At 39.9% G+C, this 27,020-nt stretch overlaps 1 protein-coding gene across 3 annotated transcripts; it reads left to right on the top strand.

Moving 5' to 3' along the window:
• The first annotated feature begins 1,162 nt into the window (after window positions 1-1,162).
• LOC129768055 (trafficking protein particle complex subunit 11) lies at window positions 1,163-27,020 on the top strand. Of its 3 annotated transcripts, XM_055769436.1 has the most exons (10): window positions 1,164-1,658; window positions 1,720-2,725; window positions 12,585-13,633; window positions 13,697-13,848; window positions 13,916-14,436; window positions 24,915-25,203; window positions 25,321-25,692; window positions 25,754-25,920; window positions 25,979-26,287; window positions 26,354-27,020. In XM_055769436.1, the coding sequence occupies exons 1-10, from the start codon at window positions 1,516-1,518 to the stop codon at window positions 26,369-26,371; spliced, it is 4,026 nt and encodes a 1,341-aa protein (XP_055625411.1). In that variant the 5' UTR covers window positions 1,164-1,515; the 3' UTR covers window positions 26,372-27,020. The 3 variants fall into 3 exon arrangements, with proteins under 3 accessions (XP_055625412.1, XP_055625411.1, XP_055625410.1); XM_055769435.1 differs by having other exon boundaries at window positions 24,915-25,692; XM_055769437.1 differs by lacking the exons at window positions 25,754-25,920; window positions 25,979-26,287; window positions 26,354-27,020 and having other exon boundaries at window positions 1,163-1,658; window positions 24,915-25,320; window positions 25,382-25,551.

Genomic DNA, 27,020 nt, shown 5'->3' with positions numbered 1-27,020 from the left:
TCTTAGTGGATTTATGGAATGGAACGCGTCCTCTGAAAATTCTCCAAACGATGACGGGAAAGGTTTTATATTGCGCTGACAACAACCCAGCAAACATTAAATCGTATAATTTTGCACGTGCCAAGTCTTACAAGAAATCCGAATAAATTATAATCGCATATAATATCAATCAAAGTATGTATCGTGTATATTTGAAATCACATTAAATGTAAAAACTCGATTTTAAATACCATTATCAAATTAAGTCGCAATTCGGTATAATAAACATCAATTTTATGATGCACATTGTCGTAAAATATATTTAAGCCGCATCATATGCGTATATTACGCTGATGCAGTTTGTGTGTCGTATAAGCGTATAATTTAAATCGATTCAGTACTGTAGTAAATCGTGTTGCAAAAACAAATGGCGCAAAATATTTTCCTGAAATGTTTATTATAGCCTCACGAATCGCCATTTTTTGCCATGTATGTATATGGCCTCCACTTTTGCATGCATATGCCAATTAGGCGCATTATATACCAATCAAATTTTAGGGCATATGATGTTATATATACGCTTGTTATGCGATTTAATGTTTGCTCGGAACAGTTAGGTTGAGATTTGGATCAAGTACAGTTATGAGGCTTTCGAACTTTTGCCAACTTCATTTTTTGAATATGTCATTTGCGGAGATGAAAAAAAATCATTTTTTTTATTTCTATTCTTTTGTTCACAAAAAAAGAACATGTTTATTTCTTGAATTGTTTTTTTATCATTAAAAAACACCAAATATAAAATAAGACTAATTTAAAATTGAATATAGGCACAATGCAATTATTTCCTTTTTTGCAAATACAATATATGGAAGAATGTCCACGTGGACAACAGGGGAGGGGTATAGTGAATGTCCACGCTTGTCTAAAAGCGTACTTTTTCTGTCCACGTGATATGTGGACAGCCCCTGAGGATGTTATGTGCGTTATCATGAGTTCTCAATTCAATAATAAACGAGCTTAGCTTGTATGAAGTCTATCTGCGTCGAAAATAAATGTAAATGCAATTGTTTCGGTAATAATCTTTTCAATTTGTACAACATCGGATTGTAGTGTAAAGATTCAATTCGAATCACGTCACGCAAACTGGCATCGATGCTGACACACCGCCTCCACAATGAACGGTTGACAGTTCGCGTTCGAATTGTCAATACGTCGTCTGAGAAAATTTTATCATCATCTCCGAATCGCTCGTTACTGTATGTTTTGCGCGGAACGTTAGTGAATTTTGTGCCCTGTTCGCGTCGTGTGATTGCCTGGAGTATTCCGTAATGTAGAGCACTGTTCAGTGCAGAACCGGTGCGAAAAAATTCCCCCATATCAGCCATATTCGCGCCGATGTTTGTGACTGGAAAAAAGTGGAATCCGTACCGAGTGAAATTTTGTGCTCTCGAGCAGAGCTGAGAAAGCTGATTATTACGAGGGGTTTCTTCCGAACGGCAGGTTTAGTTAGAGAAGCGACAGCGGATATACGCAACGATGGCACTTGACTCGAGTGTTCTGCCTTCGGAGCTGGTGACAGTTGCTCAGCCACTGGTCGGCTTGTCCGGATTGGATGTGCAACGAAACAACACCCACAAGACTATTTGGGATGCCTTCATCAACAATAAAAAGCCTGACGGGTGAACTATTGTTAATTATGTGGTGTGTTCGATTTTAATTTTGGTTCGTTTATTTTTTCAGTGAATCAATCCAGTACAAATTACTTCCTCAGAATTACGAATTTCCCGTGTCGAAACCAAAACATCAATCTTACGAGTGGTATCATCCGAAGGGAATACTGAAGCGAAACTGGATGTTGAAGCATCTGCATGTTCTTCCGGCGGTGGTTGTGCTCTTTCAAGATCTTGAATGGAATGATCCACAGTGGAGCGAAAAACAGCTTCAGTGTGCTTCTATGATACAGTCGTTAAAGAACTCGCTTCAGGGCAGAAATACACGACTAGCAGTAGTATTACTTCAAAAAGGTATCTCTCATTCTCAGGGGGAAGATTTGCTAGCCTCCGAACGAGCTGCTCACCTGACCAGCACCTGCGATATCAACGCCAAAATGCTCTTCGTGCTTCCCCATGGTGACCACTTGGTGGGTCACATCATGAGGCTTCAGTCCGCTTTTCTGGAACTTGCCCAATCCTATTACGCCCAAATGATGAAACAGATTCGGCTGCATCGGGAACAGCTAACGGATTCCCATCAAATTCTGAAGATTCGGCATCAGTTCAAACTTGGTTTCATCTCGGAACTCAAACTAGATCAATCGAATGCCCTGCGTCACTATCGTCAGACCTATGCGAATCTCGAGGAGATACGAGTGGTCGATACCAACTGTTTGGAGATCAAATCTATTGCTGGTTTCGTGAACTACAAAATTTGTAGACTATTCTTCAAACTGAACACTCCCAAGGATTCGATAACTCACTTCAAGAATCACATCAACAAATATCGCAGCCTAGCCGGCTTCAAGGAACTGCTGTTTGAACACTACGCGTGGCTGAGTGTGCAATACAGTTCCTTCGGAGAGTTGTTTTGTGAGGCGGTAAAAAATGGTCTCTCGCCGCTGCAGACGCAACATCCGGGCATATATTTCCACAAAGCTGCGGAGTACATTAGCAAGCGGAAAGAGGCATTCCTGCAGTGCACAGCCCTAGGACCAGACAGTGAAGGACAGTCGGCGGCTTCTGCCGGACAGGTACGGATTCCGGGAGTTTTACATATAATTCGTTTATTTTTACAGCCTCAGTTACATAAGTCTCAAAAAGCCGAATTCTTAACTATGTTTTTACACAGCTACATAGCCATTCCATGTTAAACCGATATTGTGGTTCTCAGATTTTCGTGAAAAGTGGTAGTTTTGATCCTTATCACAAACCGGATTTTTTTTTCATTGGGGTGGTCCGAAAAATCTTTTTTTTTCCCTTTTTTTCAAAAATTCATAACTTTTGAACTACTGGACTGATTCAGATGATCGATATATCAAATTAAAGCCAATTAGCTAATCCTGTTTTGCGAATGCTATTATATTTGCAAACACCTTGGATCTTGTTTTCCTAATTTTTGATTGACAAATTTACGTAAATTCGGAAAATCTGAATTTTTCTTCAAATATCCTCCATTTAGTATTCTTTCAACGCAAAGGTTAGAAAATCATCATTTTACAATGTGGTATGTATATTATGAAGAATAGCTTGGAATAAGTGCTGTAACTTTTATTTTTTTCAACTAGGTAAACAATGAGTAGACGGTGATGAGTTGAAAATACTGCAAATCCTTCTCGTATCGGCCCCTATATATTCGATGATATCAGCCAACTTAACATGATATCGATTTCATCACTATCATATGAACTATCAAACATAAATTTCTCGAAGATTATCTATGACTTTGGTCTAATCGTGTGTTGAAGTCATCGTTAATATACATAACTCTTAACTTTCTTACCATATACTGACGAAATTTAATGGGTGAAATTAATATATGTAGCGAAAAAATGAATAATCACGACCGAATCTTGCTTTTTAAGTGCCTAGAATAAACAAACATCACTTTTCTGGTTCTAAGCTCTAATGTAGATGGCGCATGAGCAAATTCAGCTTTGAGTAAATTCTTCAATTGTATTTGTTGTTTGAACGAAGACTGAAAACAAGACAATTTTTAAAAATGCTATAAAATGCTATCATATGCTATAGCAGTGCTATTATAGTTCATAATAGCACTGCTAGGCCCCGAAAAAATTATAACCTCTCAGGAATGTTTTTTAGAGACATTGTGTCTTATCCAAAACGGATCCTATGATCCCTGATCATATCGGGATGACAACAGTTTCACTCACAATTTTACCGCTAGGGTACACAGTGCACAATAGTCCAGGAATGGCATTTAAGTAGAAATTAGCATTTAGAGCTCGACAGTTATTCTCTAGACAAAAACTGTCTTCGACAAAGTTGTTATACATAATAGAGCGCTCATTTTTATGTTAACAAAAATCCAATGGGTGACCAAAATTGTCGATGAAATAAAAAATCTAACTATCTTATCTTTATAGATAGAGGTAAACACAGTTCGACAATATTGTAGTTCCAGTTATTTAAAATATATTTGTAGAACAAAATTTGAAATAACCGATACAGCGCTTTTTTCTAGGTTACGTTAGGGTCCCCACGTAAAAAAACGTTTTTTTTTGTTCTAACTTTTATATTTCAGATTTTACATACAAACTGTCTTCGAAAGTCTTTTAGAACATACTAATACAAACATTTTGCGACGCAGAACTTGTCAATATCTCAACTTCACTCAAAGTTGAGATTTCTTCCCAAACAATACGCTCTTTTCAATTACTCGCCATTCTTTCTAGGGCAAACATAAAAAATGTTTGTTTGCGGAATTTGAACAAATTTCACTCTATATAATATGTGATTTTCAAAGATATGTTATTTTTCGTGTTTGAATAAATTAAAATTGAAATCATGAGTTTTTGGGTAAAAAACCATCAATAACTTTGAGTAGGATTAAGATATTATCAAGTTCTGCTTCGCAAAATGTTGTTCTTGATAAGCTCTAAAAGTCGTACTAAGACAGTTTTGATGTAGAGTTTGAAATATAAAAGTTAGAGCAAATAAACCCGCTTTTTCATGGTTATCTAATACAAGTTAGGAAAAAAGCGCTAAATCGATTATATTAAAAGATAGAAAAAAGGTTTGTTCTACAAAGTTGTTCAAAATAATTGGGGCTACAACATTTTCGAACTATGTTTATCTCTATCTATAAAGATAAGAAAGTTTGATTTTTTATTTCATCGACAATTTTGGTCACCCGATTTTCATAATATAAAAATGAGCGCTCGATTATATGTAACAATTTTGCCGAAGACAATTTTTGTCTAAAGAATAAATATCTCTCACAAAGTAGTTTTTTAACTAAGTTGCCTTAGGGTAACCATGAACAAACCGGTGATTTACTCAAACAATTATATTTAAAATTCTACATCAAGATTGTCTTCGTACCACTTTTAGAGCTTAACAATACCAACATTTTGCGATGCAGAATTTGCCAATATCTTAATCCTACTCAATGAGTTGATGAGTTTTCACCCGAAAACTCATGATTTCAATTTTAAATTGCTCAAACACAAAAAAAAACATATCTTTGAAAATCACATGTTCTTTCAAATTCCGTCAACAAACATTTTTATGTTTGCCCTAGAAAGAATGGCAAGCAATTAAAAAGAGCGTATTTTTTGGGAAGAAATATCAATAACTTTGAGTGAAGTTGAGATATTGACAAGTTCTGCGTCGCAAAATGTTTGTATTAGTATGTTCTAAAAGTCTTTCGAAGATAGTTTGTATATAAAATCTGAAATATAAAAGTTAAAACAAAAAAACTTTTTTTTTCATGGCGACCCTAACGTAACCTAGAAAAAGCGCTATATCGGTTATTTCAAGAGATAGAAAAAACTTTGTTTTACAAAGATGTCTCAAATAACTGAGACTACAACATTGTCGAACTATGTTTACCTCTATCTATAAAGATAAGAAAGTTAGATTTTTTATCTCATCGAAAATTTTGGTCACCCTATTTTGGACAACATGAAAATGAGCACTTTAATATATGTAACAACTTTGTCAACAAGCTCCTCAGGAATGTTTTCTAGAAACATTGTATCTTCTACAAAGTCAATCTTATGATCGCTGGCCATAACGGGTTGACAATAGCTTAGCCTAAAAAATCATCTTAAGAGAAGCGTTGATGTTAATGTTTTGGAAAATTTATAAAAAAAAGAGAAAATTGTGCGAAATATTTTTTAAAAATAAAAATACAGTTGAAGATTCATAATTTGGGTCAATTTCTTTACAATTAAACTATGTTAGGAAAAAAATTGAACAAGAGAGAATGGAGAGGGGGTCCCATAAAAATATTACACATGTTTCAACCAAACATGACAATTGAAAATTTTCGGAAAACTCTGAAGGAAAAAGGAAAATTAAATTCCCATGTGTTCTACAATTACATAGTGACAAGTGCTGTTAGTTCATTTGATATTTGCGCTAGCGAAATTGATCTTTGTTCGAAACTGGAAATGGATTTTAATGTGGTGAAACGCACTCCTATATCTTCTTATTTCTATACCAATAAAAAGGATCGCCGGATGTGTTGATAAGAGCAGACCTCGAGGAAGTAACTGTCCGATTTAGGGCTGTCTTTATTCTATCATATTTTCTGTATAAAACATTTATTCCATGTAACGGAGAAACATGTTATGGTTGAAAGTGGTTGAAAAATATTGAACGAGAATTGCAGTGTTGAAAAAAATCATCTTCGCAAAGCTCAAATGTATAGATTTTCGGGCTAGGTTGCCTCGAAAACCTATATATTCCAAACGAAAATCAAAATGACAGATCCAGACAACCAGTGAATATGAGCAAATAAACTTCTGTTCTTCAATATGTTTTGATGATTATTTTTCCACCCAGTGTCATTTTCATCTTGATTATTCAAAATGCCAGAATTGAATTTCATGTTAGCCAAATGAATATCAGCTGTTCTTTACTTTTAACCTGAGGCAGCTGTGTGCGGTTGGTTTTTATTTATGCCGTTGTTACCGTCTCGCCATACAAAATCCTGTGCGATTCATCGAACTCTTGCGTTTTTGTTCTCTGAATGATTTTTTTTGTATCCCTTTTGTTTATTTTAGGCTCATTAGCTTTAGCTGTAACGGAGCCGAATTTCAATCGTGTACATGTCACATGTTTATCATATCTATAATTAGCACATTACACAGTTGCCATGTTTTCGGCGTTAGAGTATTCCCTTCTATACCATTGCATATCGTACACATTTACACAGTTGCCATATAGGCCGGTGTACAAACAACGAGGGGAAAAAATCAAGCGTTCCTTAAAGGAACGTTCCAAGCGGACTTATGCAGAAATGCTTAAGAGTTCCGTTCCAACGACTCAGGACAATCCCTACTCCATTCTGCAGAACGACGAGCCTGTTGCTGACGCTCCCAATGCAGGAAGTTCCGGTACATCGCAGGGTGCCGTCAGGAAAAGAAAAATTACTTCTTTTCCTTCACTCCCCAGAAAGACGACCGAAACTTCCCAAGTTGGAATGAAAACTCGAATTGAACGTGCTGAGAATAGACCGAAGCAAGTACCTCCTGGTTTAAGCTGTTCTTCCACACACCAAGGGTCCTCAACACTTCCCGGAGCAGCACCCGGTCTGTTCCATTTTCACGGTCGAGGCAACAGCCACAATCTGGTTTGCTTGCGCTTTCTGACCTGGTGGACAACATTTTAAATGCTCTAAATATAAATGACTCTCTTAAAAGCATAGTATTATGTTTGCTTCCGATTGTGAGAACATTTTTGAAAGAAAAATGTGGTTTTTTAGCAGCGTTCATTTCCCTCGATGCCTGATTCAGTGCAAGAGGTCAAGGATTTGACCACTGTAATACAGTGGAATTGCAGAAGCATCATCCCTAAACTAGATCAATTTAAATTTTTAGTTCATAGTTCTAACTGTGATGTATTTTCCCTCTGTGAAACATGGCTTTCTTCAGCCGACGAGCTGAATTTCCACGATTTCAACATTATTCGCCTCGATCGAAATGACTCGTTTGGTGGCGTACTATTGGGGATCAAAAAATGTCACTCCTTCTATAGAGTCACTCTCCCATCGATGATAGGCATTGAAGTTGTCGCTTGCCAGACACAAATCAATGGCAAAGACTTCTGCATTGCCTCGATATATATTCCTCCAAGAACCATGGTCGGCCGCCATCAGTTTTTTGATATCATCGCGGCATTGCCGGAGCCGCGGCTAATCTTAGGTGACCTCAACTCCCATGGAACAGCATGGGGGTCACACTATGATGACAGCCGTGCCACGTTGATTTATGATCTGTGCGACAACTTCAACATGACAGTTTTAAATACAGGGGAAGCAACTAGGATGGCCAACCCTCCTGCACGGGCAAGTATGCTAGACATATCACTTTGCTCTTCTTCATTATCCCTGGATTGCACGTGGAAGGTAATCCAAGATCCCCACGGTAGTGATCACCTGCCAATAATTTTATCGATCGCCAATGAATCAGGTTCTCGTGAGTCAGTCGATATTGCGTATGACCTCACGAAAAATATTGACTGGAGAAAATTTGCAGAAATAATATCTGAAGCACTTGTTTCAATGCATGAACTTCCTCCACTCGAAGAGTATAACTTTATATCGAGTTTGATTTACGAAAGCGCACTTCAAGCTTAAAAGAAACGTGTTCCTGCTACCACTTTCCGACGTCGTCCTCCATCACTTTGGTGGGACAAGGAGTGCTCAAAGGTCTACCTTGAAAAATCATCCGCTTTCAAAAAATTCAGGAAAACTGGATTAGTGGAATGGTTTCGAAAGTACCAAGCTCTAGAAGCCAAACTAAAAGGTCTGATTAAAGCAAAAAAGCGTGGATATTGGCGGAAGTTCGTCAATGGTTTGTCAAGGGAGACAGCTATGAGCACTCTTTGGAATACGGCTAGGAGAATGCGTGGCCGGAACCATACAAATGAAAGTGAGGAATACTCTGACCGTTGGATTTTCAAATTTGCAAGAAAGGTTTGTCCCGATTCCGTTCCTGCACAAAACGTCGTACGCGACATTCCGCTCCAAGGCGATTATGAGAATTTTTCGATGGTAGAATTCTCAATTGCACTTCTCTCATGTAACAATTCAGCTCCGGGGTCGGACAAGATTAAATTCAACTTATTGAAGAATCTTCCCGACTTGGCAAAACATCGTTTGCTGAACTTGTTCAACAAGTTTCTGGAGCTGAATATAGTCCCGCATGACTGGAGACAAGTGAGAGTGATAGCCATACGAAAACCCAACAAGCCGGCTTGCGATCACAATTCGTATAGGCCGATTGCAATGTTATCCTGTATTCGTAAATTGTTAGAGAAAATGATTCTACTTCGTTTGGACAAGTGGGTTGAAACGAACAATTTGCTGTCAAATACGCAGTTTGGCTTCCGCCGAGGTAAAGGGACGAACAATTGTCTCGCGCTGCTATCTTCTGAAATCCAAATCGCATTTGCTCGCAAAGAACAAATGGCTTCCGTTTTTCTCGATATCAAAGGGGCATTTGATTCAGTTTCCATGGAAATTCTCTCAGAGAAACTTCATAATCGTGGACTTTCACCAATTCTGAATAATTTCCTGTACAATTTACTCTCAGAAAAGCACATGTTTTTCAATCATGGCAGCTTGAAATCTTCTCGTTACAGTTTTATGGGCCTCCCACAAGGCTCCTGCCTAAGCCCCCTCTTGTACAGTTTTTACGTCAATGATATAGATGATTGTCTAACTAGAGATTGCACGTTGAGACAACTTGCAGACGATGGAGTTATTTCCATCACGGGTACTAATCCCGCCGTTCTGCAAAATTCCTTGCAAGATACCCTGAACAACCTGTTCACGTGGGCTCTCAAGCTGGGTATCGAATTCTCTACGGAGAAAACTGAAATGGTCCTTTTTTCTAGGAAGCACGAACCCGCCCAATTCCAGCTTCACCTATCCGGCAAAACGATCAAGCACTCGATGTTTTTCAAATACCTTGGAGTATATTTTGACTCTAAATGTACCTGGGGAATACACATTGCGTATTTGAAACAGAAATGCCAGCAAAGAATCAATTTTCTCCAAACAATAACCGGAACATGGTGGGGTGCCCATCCAGGAGACCTCATTCAGTTATACAAAACAACGATATTATCAGTGTTAGAATATGGCAGTTTTTGCTTCCGATCAGCTGCCAGGATTCATATTCTCAAGCTGGAGAGAATACAATATCGTTGCTTGCGTATAGCCATGGGGTGTTTGCATTCGACACATACGATGAGTCTCGAAGTTTTGGCAGGAGTACCCCCGCTTACTCTTCGGTTCACAGAATTATCCTACAGATTTCTCATCCGTTGCAAGATCATGAATCCATTGGTGATTGATAACTTCGAAAATCTACTCCAGCTGACTCCTCAGTCAAGTTTTATGTCTTTATACCATGAGTACCTTTTCCGTGGAGTGCACCCTTCATCAGGCATCTCCAACCAAGTTTGCTTCCCATACTTTTGCAATTCCTCTGTCATTTTTGATCTGTCCATGCGATAAAAAATCCATGGAATACCAGATCACCTACGCTCCAATGTTATTCCGTCGATATTTTCGGAAAAATATGGGAAAGTTGGATCTGATAAAATGTTCTTTACTGACGGTTCATACATAAACGGGTCCACTGGCTTCGGCATCTTCAATGAAAATTCCAGTGCCTCTTTCAAACTCAAAGATCCTTGTTCCGTGTATGTCGCTGAACTGGGTGCGATATATTACGCATTAGGGATCATTGAAACATTGCCCATCGACCACTATTTTATTTTTTCAGACAGTCTCAGCTCAATAGAGGCAATCCGCTCAATGAAAGTTGATAAACGCTCATCTTATTTCCTAACAAGAATAAGACATCTATTGAGTGTTTTGGTCGAAAAATTATTCAAGATTACCTTAGCATGGGTTCCCTCTCATTGCTCTATTCCGGGGAATGAGAAAGCGGACTCGCTAGCTAAGGTGGGCGCTTCAGAAGGCACACTTTTTGAAAGGCAAATTACTTATAACGAATTTTTTCACATTCCTCGTCAGGACACACTCGTTAGTTGGCAGCGCATGTGGAGTGAAGATGAGTTCGGTCGTTGGTTACACACGATTATCCCTAAGGTTTCGACGAAAGCTTGGTTTAAGGGATTGAATGTCGGTCGTGATTTCATTCGCGTGATATCTCGGCTTATGTCCAATCACTACAACCTAAACGCGCATCTCTATCGAATTGGGCTCGCAGCAAACAATCTTTGTGATTGTGGCGATGGCTACCACGACATCGAGCATATTGTCTGGTCGTGTATCCGGTTCCATGTTGCTCGCTCTCAGCTCTCTAGAGCACTGAGAGCAAAAGGCAGACAATCGGATATCCCCGTCCGGGATATCTTAGGTAGCCGTGATCCTGATCTTCTGCTTCATCTATACCTGTTCCTCAGGAACGCCGATGTCAACGTTTAATGATTTTTCCTTCGTTGTGTCCCTGTTTCGTATCCCTCCTGTTCGATCTATAAACTTTTACTTAGTCGCGGCAATACATACACACACTCTTTACAGATACACGGGCCAAAGGTTGTGCAGTCCACTGATGATTCAACAAAATCCAAAGGTTGTACCGCTCATGACAACTCTACACGAGCTGATGATTGCGCCGGCTAGTGACCATTCTATCCTGGATTCCTCGAGAAGACGCACCACGCTAGATATGGGGTACAGACTAGGGGGGCGTTGCTGATTAATGGTCAGCTGCATCCCAATAGGAAGTATCCCGTGTCGGGCACAGGTACAGATAATTGAAGACAGCAACATCACAATTACGAAAACACTTGTAATACTAACCTCGAGCCAACCGCGAGTAATCGGTTACATATTACTAACATAGTTATAAGGCAAACATTGTCGAAATATTGAACTCCCGGCCCCGTCAGGTTGACGCCATATGAGCCTTAATAAAAATATATATTTAGGATAAAAAAAAAAAAATATAGGCGTAAGAGTTTTCGTTCTGTTCTTCCATTATCCAGTTAGACGGGACAGCGGAGACAGTTGATTGATCCATTGTTGAGTTATTTATAGAACAGCAGCACGATGTGTCTTGCAGAGCAGAGCAGTTGTATGGATGAATCGATCTTATTTCGACCGTGGATCGATCTCCATCGCTGATGAGTGTTGCGTGGACGTAGTTATTCTGTAACAACACAAAGATGGTCAATGAGGGCCCTGAGTTTTGAACTCACGATCGAACGCGCAACCAATGTGGCTACGGAGACCCCCTCTCTGAATTATGCAGCCTGACATTTTTTTTCATTTTTGAAGAGAGAGAGAGAGAGAGAGAGAGAGAAAGAGAGAGAGGGAGAAAGAGAGAGAAAGAGAGAGAGAGGGAGAGAGAAAGAGAGAGAGAGAGAGAGGGAGAGAGAGAGAGAGAGGGAGAGAGAAAGAGAGAGAGAGGAACGAATTCGTTTTGGGGGAAGTCACTTCCAAATGCAATGAGGACAATTTGACTGGGAAGAATGGAATGATATTGTCGAGTCGGTAGAGGGAGATAGCAACGCCCGACTGACTGTTCAGTCGTTTTGGCGGAGAAACTGCGTGAAGAGCCAGAAGTCATTTACCGACTCAGTCAGTCAGTTAGTCAGCCGACTATCCTCAGTTGACTATGACTGTGCTGAGCTCCGGATATTATAATGATAAGTTTTGTTAGAAATACTAGGAATTTTATAGTAAAAGGTTAATTTCAACGGGGTCGATTAGAAAATCAATCAATGAACATTTCTGCGATTGGATTCGTGAACTTGCGCTTAGTAAGAACATATGTGGTTTTTTAAGTCTCCTTGAGTGCTTGGTCGTGAGAAGGGGGGGAGTTTTGAACAATTTTTTTTTGAATTTGTTGGAATTTCGCTAATTTTTTTTCTTTTTTCCAGCCAAACTCCAACTCCGTACTATACAGTGACTTCTTTGGCATTAGGGGCACAAAAACAGGTGAACCTGTATCAGAACAGCAGATTATTTGTCTGGTGCAGGAGATGGAAAAGTCCTACAACCATTCGGCGGCCATCATCACTCTACTGGGCCAAGCGATGGCCCAATATAAGGTATACAAATGCTTACGCTTTCGCAAGAAACTAGCGATCGATATGGCTGAGGAGTACCTCAAATGTGGCGACCATTCCAAGGCACTCACGCTATACTCACTGATGCTTTCCGACTATCGAGCCGACAAATGGTTCACGATATTCACCGAGGTGCTGCTGAAAACCCTTCGATCTGCATACCTGTCCGCTTCGGTGCCGGATTTTGTGGCATGCAGCATTGAAACGCTGTCACCTCGAATCGCCATGGAGAAGTCTGATCGTATCCTAATTCTAGAGAACCTCTGGAAGGTCTTCCATAATATATCGCCGGTATCCAGCAGTCAAATTGCCCCGGAACTATCCTCCAACTGGCAAACTGCGCTTAGCTCCTTCAGCAGCCCGGTCAAGCTAGATCTCGACCGTTTGAGCGACCTGTTGGAGTGCAAGATAACCTTCGACAAGCGTCAAATTAGGAACGACGAAAATCTTCACCTCCAGCTTTACATTCGCTCCATCTCTGATGTTCCTCTGAAATTGAAAAACTTTTCCGTCCTGCTATCGGACCTCAAATCGAACTCGGTTCGCGTACCAGCTGTGCAGTACTCCGAGTACCTGGAACCAGGAACGGAGGAGGAAGCTTGTCTGAAACCGATTGGCGAGTTCATTCTGGAACCACAGAAGTGCTATCGAATACTGTTTGTTGGAGAGCGCTACCAATTCATGGAAAACGTAGATGTACATATCTTCCGGCTGGAGATGGAAATGGGCTCGGACCGCACATTCGTCGTCCTCTCGCAGCGTGAGAAACTCAACGTTCAGCGGATGTTCAAAAACTTCAACCCACACCAGGACTGCTTGGAGCGGATCGCTGTTATCAGTTCATGTTACATCATTCCAACGTAAGTTTTGCTGTGTTTACGGTTCACGGAAATCATTTCTAATTTTTCTCTTTTGTGTAACAGATTCCATTTAGGGTCCCAAACCAAACAGAGCAACCAGCCTATGCTAACGAATGAATTCTACAAAATCACCACCAAGATAATAAACAACTCAGATCTTTGCTTGAAGAATGTCGGTATCAGCATTAGCGTGCCGCAACCCTTGCGCAATAACGGTAAATTACATCACGAATAATTCCAATGATTGAAAATTTGAACCACTTTCTGCTATTCCCCTTGCAGTGTTTCTCACGACCGATCTGAGTCCCGCGCTGCAGCGAATCAATTCCTACGTCCAGATCGATATCGGCGAGCTGCAGATGCAGTCCGCCACCAGCATATCCTACTACGCAACGAGCTTGATCGAGGGAAACATCGAGCTGCGCCAGCGGTTGTATTACCAAACCGAGAATCTGCACCAGGTGAAAACGAGCGGTGGTGCGATGATCGATTCGCCCTCGACGCCGAACAGCGAGAAGGAAGGGCTCGCGAAACTGATCGCAAACAACGAACGGGGCACCCAAAAGTACGGCAATAGTCATAATATCAAATTCGAGTACATCACGGAGGAGCTGGTGCGCAAGATCAAGGAGGACACCATTGTGGTGCCGTGCGTGGAAGAGTTAAAACTGACAGGGCGCTTTTACACGCTCAGCAGGCAGCCTCTGGTGAAGGCTTATAAGAACGAGGACTTCATTCTGAGGATTGCTATGGAAGTGAAGGCACCGGACGGGTTGGATATACTCGAGACGCAGTTCATAAGTGTAAGTCTATGTAATAACAGCATTGTCGGAGCCTCCTTCTGGTTGCATTCTTCGCCCGACTTTATGTTTATTTATCATATGGCGGTTATGCAAGAGATCGAGCAGATACTCTTCAAGATTCCAATTTTTTAGTTGAAGACTTGAACGCTCCTCAGCCACTACTATTTACCTGACTATGATCTTCACTACACTAACCAATAAGCTTAAATAGTCTACTTTTGCTTTTGATGATACTGATAATTATCCAGGATCGTCGATAAAGCTAAATGGGCCGCATGCGGTTTTCTGAGCTCTTCTGGTTGGCCTACCTGGTGATACTTTAATTTAAACACAATTTAAACCATTTTGAACGTTCAGTGATCGCGAAAATCTAAGAAATTATTATCTATTTTTTTACGTAGAATTACGTCCTTAAGTAATGGTGTCAGATCAGAAAGCTAGGGAAAACTGGGCATGTTTTTATGAAACAGTTTTAACGTTAAGAACTAATTTTACTGCGACCATGTTTTGATGATCTGCATACCAATCGAATCGAAAATTCTCTAAGATTTGTTTGATATGCTCTACATTACGAATCCATGATTCGTAGATGGTTGAAGTTACTTAAAATAGTAAGCATTCCTTTTTTTCCTATACATTCGTTCTGCTCATTTATGTGCTTACCTATCCTTGTTAGCAATAACGAGCAACTGATGTATCAGCAAAGCACATTATTTATATACCACACATGAATCGCTCGTTCGAAATGAAAATGCAGTATTTGTTGTACGGACGATGTGGATAGAGAAAATATTGTAGTCCAAGCTCCGCCCGTTTTTAATTTATTGATTACTAGCTGATCTGGCAAACTTCATCCCTCCCAAAGTGAATATTTTGTTATTAATGCCTTCAAACATTCACGTTTTCTTACTTTAGATCATGAATCCAATCGCCGAACTTGATTGATCTTCTAATTGACCCTTTACAATTTCCTTGTAATATAAATTTCCTAGTACCCATACCATAACTCGTCTTTATAATATCAAATTAACTTCGGACACAATTTTCGTTCAATATTTACAAATATTTACTAATAACATATTTCTCCGTCACATGGAATACATGTTTGATCCAGAAAATTTAACAAAAACAAGACATATCAAATCGGACACGGTTCACCATCTTTTGACGATCCATTTTTAGTTATATAGCACCTGAAAATACATTTCCGCTTTAGAGGCGAATGAACTGCAAAGTTTAAAGCCTCTTAAAAACAAAGAAACAAACAACATTTCCTCTTTCAAACGGACTAACAACTCTTGTCACGATGTAATGGTAATTCAATTTTCGGGTTTGCACTTTTGTTCATGCACATTTGTTTTGGTCATGGCCTTCACATTCAGCCATATTCTGTATTCCGACGGATTTCCCTTTCGTTCGAAACCGTTATTTCGTTCGAGTTAATATTTGTTACAAAAGCTCGATCAAGATTGGCCAGCAGTTGATGCTTCTCGCTGGTAACACTAAAAATATTGTGCTCATCCTGGCATCCTGGAGGTTGCTCTGTATCTATTTTGCGTTGTTGAACTGGCGTCCAACATGTTTCGCCTTAGAATGCATTCTCAGAATATGCACGAAGTAAGCATAGTACAGAGCTTACCTTACTGGCCCTGCGTGGATGACTGATAAATCGTGAATGATATATTGGTGACTTTCATCTGATCGACAATTCCATGTTCGTGAATTCAAGCATTGTTTGCAGGTTAAAAATGGCGTCAAATTGCAGCACATTTCAAGTTGGGTGTGAAGAATGTATTTTTCAGTGGTGAGATGTTCTTCGGAGGAAAAAAGAATGTGAAAATTTATTCCGCAGGGGTTGCTGTCGTCACTACCGTCACAACACAAGTCTGAGTCCCAAAAGGTCGATTTTCGGCCAAAATTTTTCTTCGAGATGACACCAGATCTCGACGTTTCATGCATTTTAAGTCATTTGGCATCGAAAAAAAAATCTTTGAGGCACCCCTAAATAATGTCCGATTGAGCTGAATTTTTGCACAGATAATTTTTTTGGGCCAGTAAACAAAATGTACATTGTCGGTTTTTGAATTTTGACATGACCATTTTCACTGCCACCCTACTGCTCATACATAAGATATTATTGGATAAATTGGGTGCGCAACATAATTCGTTGCGCTTCCACAAGATGGCTCAAGTTTCTATAAATAGTCGACTGTGACCAGGGATGCCAGGTGATTTTTTCAAATGTCTTCACGTGGTACGAAAAAAATGTCTTCAAATGTCTTCACAATCATATCGGAGGAAACTGAAATGCATAACTTACTTTAAAACTATGTTTGATAGTTTATTCAATGTTCTAATTGGTATTGTTATATAGCACATTTCATTGTGTTTAGTTACCGAAAAGAGAGAACCATTGGTTCGCAAGTTCCAACCTTACACCTTTTTGTGATTCTCCTGCCATCTAATATAGCACAGGTTTTGAAGCTTTTTTCAATAAATGTGAACAAAGAATGTATCACGCAATAGCGAACTAAATTTTATGAGCTTAGAAATGATAATTGGCTTCTTAAACCGTTCACTGAATTCTTCCACAAAAACGAAACTGTGATAAATCAATTTGTTTATCTCAGTTTTGAAATTTTGATGTAACTCAAGCCATATCCATAAAAATAATTACTGAAATGGTATGTAACCGGAAAATCTTCGATTTTTGAAGTGGGCGTTTGAAAGATCTAGGTAATTCTATTGTATAGTATAAACTTAAAATTATAAAAATACAATGTAACAAAAACCCTACTTCTTCTGACGATATTTTCGACCAATAGTTAGACTTTCATGGAAATAATATCTCTCAAAAACCCATCTACGTTATCATACTAAAATGTCTTCACATATTTCATGTCCTCGAAATGTCTTCACAGTAAGTCGAATGTCTTCAAAATGAAGACATGTCTTCAAACCTAGCATCTCTGACTGTGACAGCTGATTTTCACTGAATCGTGAAGTGTTGACATCTGTCAAGCAAACATTGCTTACAATTCTACAGTTTCAATTTTTGCTGCGTCGAAAATTTGCGGGATATTTTGATTTTCTGTTTCCATTGGGGAAAAAGAGTAGCTGTAGCGCATCGAATGCTTGTGGAAGTTAATGCTGCACGAATGGTTTGGACCATTTAAAAGTGGTGATTTTAGTGATTTTTTGTCGATTAATTAGAGACATTACTCAATCAAGATTCGTGTCGAGAGCTTGCAAAATCATGGAATTGTGGTTTTTCGGGGTAGCTCGACAATCTATTTCTGAACGACTGAAAACCGCAGAGTGCATTCTTAAGCAAGGAAATTATGTACCATGCGAATTGAAAGCGACGCAAAACGTGTGTAAAGCCCAGCCCAGCCCAGCAGGAGCTTCAACTTCGAAGCCGAATATCCTCGGTGCCAAAGCATTGCTCTGTATTTGGTGGGATCAAAGGGTGTTATTCTCTATAAGCTGCTAAAACCTGGTCAATCAATCAATGGGAACTTCTACAGGCATCTATTGATTCGTTTAAAGTGAGCTATTGACGAAAAACGTCCAGATTATGCGACCACACACTAGTCGATAATATTCCATGACGACAACGCTCGGCCTCACGTAACTATTCGAGTTGAAAACTATTGGAAAATAACGAATGGGAAATTCCAGCTCACTTGTTTTACAGCCCAGACCTCGCGCCTTCAAACTTCTCACTTTGAGTAGAATACACTTTAATAGGGTATTACGATGGAAAGAAGCAGTGGCTAGTGATGGTTGATACTTTGAATAATGTATTAATTCATTTTATTATTAAAATAATTAAGTTGAACATCCAATATATAAGGCTTCTTCATAGGCGGCAGAGGCTACCCCATGCTTAAGAACCTCTCGATCATGGCAAACTGCTTGCTTTTGCTTGTTTATAACGACGATTGGATGCGCGGTACCATCCCCAAGGTGTGTACGTTTAGGGTCGTCACATCTATTGCTATGTCAAGAGAGAGATAGAGAGATAGACAGACAGATCGATAAACGAAACCACGTGATAGTACAGAAGACAACAAAATATGAGCGGGAGTGGAAAACCAATGAGTTCGACAAGGATCTTTTCGTTGAAGCACTTCGTCTAGATAGCGGAGCTTCAGACTGCAACGCAGAAAAGTTGACAGATCTACTGGTGAGAGCATGCGACACTACCAAGCCGAGAAAAATAGAACCTAAAAATAAACGACGCCCAGTTTACTGGTGGAACGAAACACTCCGTAGTCTTCGAGGGTCCAGCGAGCAATTGGGGAGTCCCTGCACCGTATGAAGGTTCCGGGGTACCTGTGCAGAATCTTAGGAAGCTATTTCCCGAACCACATTCTAGTCTACGAGACGAGCAGAGAGCAGGAACCGATGAATATTACAACCGGAGTACCACACAGCTCTATCCTGGGCCAGCGTTCTTGAGCGTTATGTGCAGAGGAGTGCTAACATTAAAGCTTCCGAGTCGATCGTCACAGTAGATTCCAATGTACGACACCTTGAACAAAAAATGAGTTCCCATACTTCGTTGTACGATACCGCGGTAGTATATATTTTTTGCAACGACTGCTCCTCGCAATTTGAAGTTTGCTGTGTAAATAACTGGGTTGTTTTGTAGTCGTACTGTTATGTAAAAGTAAACAACAACGAAGTTTGCTGAAATTCTCTAATCGACATCGTATAAGTAGATACTGAAGATGTGAAACGCTAGAATATCTACTTAAGTTAAAAACGTAGCGTATACATGAATTTAAGGCGACTTGTAGGTTGTCACATGAATAGAATCAAGTAAAAAATTGCACGCTAAGAAATATGGAAAAATTAGCTTTTAAATAACATCAGTTTTGTTGCAGTGGATAAAAATGACGAAGTTCTGGAAAGAATTCGCAAAGAGGCATAAATTTTTCCACATTGTGACATTACATATTTATCCCATTCGAATTTAGATTCGATACGAATGCCTAAACTGGTTGCGGTCTCAACGAATTGAACAATTAAATTGTTCAATTTCAAAACCGGCTTGCGTGAAAAGTCATGGAAAGAACCACCAATAAAAATTGCATTTGTTTTATTTGCATTCAATGCTATTGCAAGCCCATTCATAAATTCTTGCTATGTCTTGATTAATTTCCTGAGAGATTTAAATTTCAGATTTTTCTAAACAATTATAATATATTAGGCTGTCAAAAAAGTCCTGCGGTATTTTTTTTGAATTTTCATTTGTTCATAAAATTAGTTACAATCATCTGTTTTAAGTCAAATATGCGCCGTTTTGTTCGATGACTTGTTCCCAACGAGATGCCAACTTCATAATACCCCTGTTATAGAAGCTCGCTTCCTTATTGGCAAAAAACTCGGATAGCCAATTTTCACAGGCCTCTTTTGTGACTAACTTCTGACTACCTAGCTCGTTCGCCATGGACAAAAACAGGTGGTAGTCACTTGGTGCAAGGTCCGGACTATAAGGCGGATGCAAAAGAACCTCCCATCCGAGCTCCCAGCGCTTCTGGTGCGTCACCAAAGAATTGTGTGGCCTGGCGTTGTCCTGATGGAAGACAATGCGGCCTCTGTTTATCAAAGATGGCCTCTTCTTCATGAGTGCTACCTTCAAGCGGTCCAGTTGTTGGCAGTACAGGTCCGAATTGAGCGTTTGGCCATAGGGAAGCTGCTCATAATAGATTATTCCTTGACAATCCCACCAAACACACAGCAGAACCTTCCTGGCCGTTAATGAGGGCTTGGCCACCGTCTGAGCCGCTTCAGCGGGCTTCGACCATGACCGTTTGCGCTTCACGTTGTCGTAAGTGACCCACTTTTCATCGCCAGTCACCATCCGCTTCAGAAACGGGTCGATTTTGTTGCGATTCAGCAGCGATTCACATGCGTCGATACGGTCAAAGATGTTTTTTTGCGTCAACGTGTGTGGCACCCATACATCAAGCTTCTTTGTGAATCCAAGCTTCTTCAAATGGTTAATAACGGTTTGATGACTTATCTCCAGCTCTTGGCCGATGCTACGTCTGCTACTATGCTGGTCTTTCTCGGCTAATTCAGCGATTTTGTCGCAATTTTCGACGACAGGCCTTCCGGAGCGTGGCGCATCTTCGACGACCTCTACACCAGAACGAAAACGTTGAAACCTTCGTTGTGCGGTGGAAATGGAAACTGTATCGGGTCCATAAACTGCACAAATTTTATTGGCAGCTTGAGATGCATTTTTGCCTTTGTCATAGTAGTACTGTAAAATATGTCGGATTTTCTCTTTATTTTGCTCCATATTTGCGACACTATAACTCACGAACGACTTAACCAAACAAAACACTGTCAAGGACTATATTATAGCGCGCAAAAATACCTTTCCAACAAGCTATAGTATGACTCGATACAATGAATACAACTAGAACTACGCGCTTACAACGACACGTCGCGGAAATACCGCAGGACTTTTTTGACAGCCTAATATTTGTGCATAATCTGCGAAGAGATGATTTGCGCAATTCTGAATTACACAAGGGAGGTCATTTATATATAAGGAGAATAAAATAGGTCCTAATATTGATCCCTGTGGAACTCCTGATGTTATTGAGAGAAATGACGAGAAAAATCCATTATTCGAGACCACCTGCGACCTTGAGCATAGATAGGATTTAATAAGGAAAATGTAAATTTCGTTTTTAGTTTGTAGCACAGTATTTCATGAGAGGCACTGTCAAACGCTTTAGAAAAATCTAAAAGAACAAGAACTACTGGCCTTCCGTTGTCAATCACAGCTCCAATATCATCAAATATTTTGAGCATCGCTGTTTTAGTGCTGTGTTTCGCTCGATAGCCGGACTGAAATGGACTGAGCAGGTTATATCTAATTATATACTTACTTATATTAGTTTTAATATTTTTTTTCAAATACCTTTGATAATGAACAAAGGATGCTGATAGGCCTCAAGTTTTCCAATGAGTTAAATTGTGTTTTTTTCTTTATATGTATAACTTTAGATTTTTTCCATGCATCTGGAAAAACGCTCGTTGAAACTATATGATTGAATAGATGCGTTATTGGTTCGATCGTTATCGGACAGATAACCTTCAAAAACTTTAATGGCAACATATCTAGCCCGAGAGCATTTGATTTTATTGAGTTCATAGCACAAACAACGTCGACTTGGTTGATTCTATCAAAGTAAAACGGTTCACGCTCAACATTCGTTGATTCGCTAGAACTATGAATTATTGAGTTATTATCAGTAAAATTTATGCAGAAAGAACTATTGATTTCATCGGCAGTGAACGTATTGACAATTTGTGTCTCCAGTGTAATCTATTCCTAACTTCTTGACATTTTTCCATAGTTCTTTTATTGGTAGATTTGTATCCAGCCTGGCTGAAAAATAATTGAGTTTGGCTGATCGTATGAGCTCATTTACTTTGTTTCTTGCTCTTTTAAAATCCAAAAGATAATTAGGGTTTTTAAATTTTGTCCATCTTTTATATAATAAATCACGATTAACAATTTCTCTACTTATGGTAGAATCAAACCAAGGATGGGCCTTCTTGTTAGAATGAGTTGTACGAATGGGAACAAACATATCATGTAGATCTGTTAACAAATTGTTAAAAAAAATCCAATTTTTGATTAGAGTCATTTGAACTGTAAAAATATCTCCATTCTGCTGAGTAAAAAGAATTTACCAATAAGTCAAACTGTATGGCATTATAATCATGAAACTGAAAATTCCTGGGATATATATTATGATTAAAATCAAGAGATGCAAACACAAGATCATGGTTTGATAGTACAGGAACTTCCATTTGATTGAATCTCAGAACTCTAGAAGCATCGTTGGTCAAAATCAAGTCCAACTGAGATACACCGTTTCTGAAGAAAAACGGCTGGCTGCCCAAGGATTGTACCGAATGAGTAGATAGCACATCACGTAATCTGTCCGATTTAGGTGAATTTACTAAAAGATTCGTATTAAAATCACTCAAGAAATCAATAAAATTGTATGAACTTCCATAAGACAATAACAAATATTCGAGTGATTCAGAGCAATCTACTTCCGGTGGGTTGTAAAGCGCAGTCAATAGTATTTTTTCATTCTGCAGAAGTAGTTCAATGGTAACAAATTCAGTATTAGTAACTCCGTATTGATTGTTGGACTTCGTGATCAAATTGCAGGTTATACAATTTTTTATATAAATTAAAACGCCACCGCCCAAACGACCTACTCTGTCATGTCTAACAATTTCATATCCATCAATAGATATAATAGAATTGTCAATATTTTCATTCAACCACGATTCACTAACACATAAAATGTCTACATTACTTATTTTACAAAGCGAACGAGCACAAATACTTTGGCAATTCACACAGCATACAGAGAGCTTATTTTTTATAAACGCAGATTTCATCACAGTACCTGGAATGCACCAGTTTGTCGAGGTGTTAAAATTGGTATTATTAGCCATTGGATAAATAAACAGTCTTAGCTATCAAAGGAGGATAATAAAAGAGCATTTCAAAAACTACAGGGTGGGCCATTTAAAGTGGAAGCATCTGGCAACCCCATAACTTTTGACAGAGATGTCAGATTAACAAATGTCATACAGCGTTGGAAGCCTCATTTCAGTACAATTTTAACCATGGAACAATACACACCTAAACAACGCGCTGAAATTGTTCAGCTGTACATTCAAAATAACTTCTCAATTGTGTTAACTAAACGTGCGTGGAAAAATAAAAATAAAGTTAATGATAACCGATTTTTTATTGCCATTTGTTCGTGAAAATGAATTGGACAATTACTGGTTCCAACAGGACGGCGCTACATGCCATACAGCGGCTGCCACGACCAAATTATTGCGCGAAATGTTCCCCGGAAGATTAATATCGAAAAACGGCGATTATGACTGGCCACCGAGATCACCTGATTTGAAGCCTCCTGACTTTTTTTATGGGGATATTTAAAATCCAAGGTATACACTGGTAAACCAAGGACCCTGGCTGCGCTGAAAGACAATATCCGACAAGAAATTGCTGCCATATCGGCCGAAACATTGGGCAAAGTGATGGAAAATGCCGAAAAAAGGGCACATTTTGCGGTCAAGGCCAGAGGCGGTCATTTACGAGATATCATAATCAAAAAGTGGTTAGAACAAATCTCCTTGGACCAAAATAAATGAATTTCAAAATTTTTTTTCTTCAAATTCCACTTCTTTACTTTGCTATTGCAAAAACAAATCCTTCCACTTTAAATGGCCCACCCTGTACATTCTTCATTATAACAAACATTATACAAAACAAAACATTAACATCATATTTTTGGCACAAACAGTAACAAGATATATGTGGATCGCCAAATACAGGAACAGTGAACAGATCGCGAAACAGGTCGCACAACAGCAGCAGCATATCATTGAGGTGGGGAATACAGGAAAGGAAAGAGGGATAAACAAAAGCTTATAAGGAGGGGTTTCACGATAAATGGAAATCATCATCCGTAGATATGACGATATCTTGTTCATCACCAATTTTCTTCACAAATAGGACACCATTCCGTGTAAATACTCCTCGCAGCTTCCCGTCTTTCTTCAGTTGTAATGCCTTGGATCGTAGTTTTCTGACATTGGGTCCCAGATTTTCATTGACATATATTCCTTTGGCAACCGAAAATCCAATATCGGAGAGCGACAGCGAACGTGAGCGAAGATACCGAGAGTAGAAGTCATTGCGCTGGACAGTGATAGCAAATTGTAACAGGATCGTATACACGCTTCCAGCCGTTAACATTCCCTTGGAGAGTCTACGGATATCGACGAGCGGATAATTTTTCTCATTATAACCGAGCGATTTACACCATGTGTGAAAGTATAACATCAAGCTTTCTCCTTCCATGTACGGTATCCCGCTCACCACAAGATCGTTTATTCGAGCAAATCTATCCAAAGCCAGCGATGTTTCCTTCTTTGCGACATCGATCGACGTAGTTAAACTGCCGAATGTGCGGTTGTTCTCCTCTCGCAGCCTCTCAATATCCGAAGCAATATCTTTACGTAATTCACTCATCTCCGTTATAAGCGATGATAGGGAATCGTCGAGCTTTTTAAAGTCTTCCTTCACCGTACGTTGATAATTAGCCAGTTGAGACTGCATAAGACTGGCAAGGTCTGCAATACTCATATCAGCATCAGCACCCCTACCGCCAGATCTTGCTCCCTCACTCCGTCGACGCATTTGGTTTTCTTTAAAAGTCGTGCCTGGATCTATGACGCACACTACTTAGATAACTGTTCGAATTCTTGTTTCTTTGTATAGCATACAATGTCGTTCTGCGGTTGCAAAGAAACTAGAAAATTATCCTTCACACAGTAACTAGCGCATATATCGACGTAAAACGACACGTTGTTTACCTTGTTTACCTCAAATTGCTGCATTTCAGGACCACAACATCGTAGAGAAACCCTACAAGGGCCAACCGAGTATCGTTGGTAGCAAGCTGCGCCAGAGCAGCCGTTTCGAGGATCTCCGATTGCTGAACCCAACAAACTGCACTCGGGATTGGATTACTCAGGGCGACTATCTGAACAACGACGTCCAGCTCAAGTTCAACCGAAGTCGGACACCGGACCACAGTGCGAGTGGTGCGGCGACGACCAGTCGCCTCCCGCCGGACGACCAATTCAACCGGAGTCTGCTGGCGAAGCTGCCCACCAATGCAACGATAATCGGTAGCACGAATGCCAACCTTACTAACCAATTGAACTTACCACTAACCACCTCGTCCAATTCCTCCACAAATGCCGCCTCTTCGGGATCATCTCCTTTACCGCCCCAAACTCATGCAGGTATGATGACATCGTCAACGGGCAGCGCTGAGGATTTCAAAATCAAATCATTGCCTTCCAGCGATCAGCCGAAGGATGACTTCAGCAAAAGCTTAGCGCAAGTTAAGAACATCTACAATCAAGCAATAGACTGTGTTCAGTTGACCAATAACGAGCGAAACGGGTTTATAAACGCGACCATAAGTACGTCGTCAACGAATGGTGCTATGGTGACTCGCGGACGAAGTTCGGAACCGGGAAATAGCGGGACAGCGGATACATCAGGTGACAATGGTGACAGGAACCTCATCTTTGGAGTGTACTGTGTTCGGTGGTCTCGCTCGAGTTCGCCCAATGTGATCAATGAGTCCAAATTTGTGATCAGTGGTATAGGTGAGTTTGCTTTTGAACTAGTTTTGCAATCGCTCAGAATCTGTTTCATTTGTATCGACAGAGGTGGTAGACCCTCCCCTTAACATCTACTGCTATCTGGAAACGAAAATGTATGTACGAGTTCCGGTAACTCTACGAATCACGCTGAAGAACCCCACGCGGAAAATTCTTCACCTGCAGGCGGTGCTGAACAGTTCCGATAGTTTCATGTTCTCCGGACACAAACAGGTTAACATCACACCATCCCACTGATGAAGTTGTATTCTTTAATAAAGTTGCCTTTCAGCTGAAAATATCGATCTTTGCCCACTCCGCCTACGACCTGCTGTTCAATCTGTATCCCCTGAAAGCAGGATGGCAACCACTACCCGAGCTACAACTCGACTATGCTAATCCCACCAATGGACCAAGCAGCAACAAACAGCCAGGCAAAAGCACGACCGTGGTCAGCAACAAAATGAGCACCTCGAGCGAATCCATCAGCAGTCATCCCGGTGAAGCGGGAGAGCCAAGCAGTGAAAATCTCGAAACACAACTCAAAGCAGAACTGAACTGTTTGGTCAAACGGTGGATGCCCAAAATGGTGTTCATCCATGTACGTATAGAACCTGGCTTAAGGAAGCAGATCTACTAATCTACAAACTTTCACACTTACTTACAGCCGCCAAGGCGCTACTGAGACAAGGGGCGAGCGTTGGATATCGGAGCGTCATTCGAACGTGTAGTTGTTTACTAGAGCCTTAATAAATTCACGAACGAGAGGTTCGCCAAATGTGTACACATTGTACACCGCCCTCGAGAGCACGTGGAATTTCTACTACTCTTCCCCTTTCTTAGTTTGTTATTTGTGGTGATTACCGAACAGAACGGATACAGTCATGAGCTAGTGCTAGTTACGATTATTACCTAAACTATGTAGCGTTTCATCCGATGGGACCCATTCTTAATTCCAATGTGGTGCCGTTGCAGTAAAGTTGTAGGAACGAGTTTTAATTTGTAATATATAGATACTCCGCAGGAGTTTGGGAAGAGAAAGAGTAGTGCAGCAATCGATTTACTACCAGTAGTAGTTTTCAAAGTTAGATAAATAAAGTAGAGAATATGTAACACGAAATAAGAACGTTCGCAGAGGTAATCTTCTGATATGTGAGAGCGCCGAGAGATGATTAGAAAATATTCAGGAACGAAAATACAAGATATAATATAGTTTATTAAGTTGGAAAAAAATGAGTCGGACATTCTATGTCATTGTGCATGTTTATTTCCGTTTGTCAGTTTTTCACTTTTGGTGGGAAGTGAATTTAGTACAAAAAAGATGATGAGGTAAA

The sequence above is a fragment of the Toxorhynchites rutilus genome, chromosome 2, assembly GCF_029784135.1.
Source record: "Toxorhynchites rutilus septentrionalis strain SRP chromosome 2, ASM2978413v1, whole genome shotgun sequence".
NCBI classification, from domain to species: Eukaryota; Metazoa; Arthropoda; class Insecta; order Diptera; family Culicidae; genus Toxorhynchites; species Toxorhynchites rutilus.
Note: the sequence above shows the minus strand (reverse complement) of the source record. Positions and strands in the feature narration are given on the sequence as shown.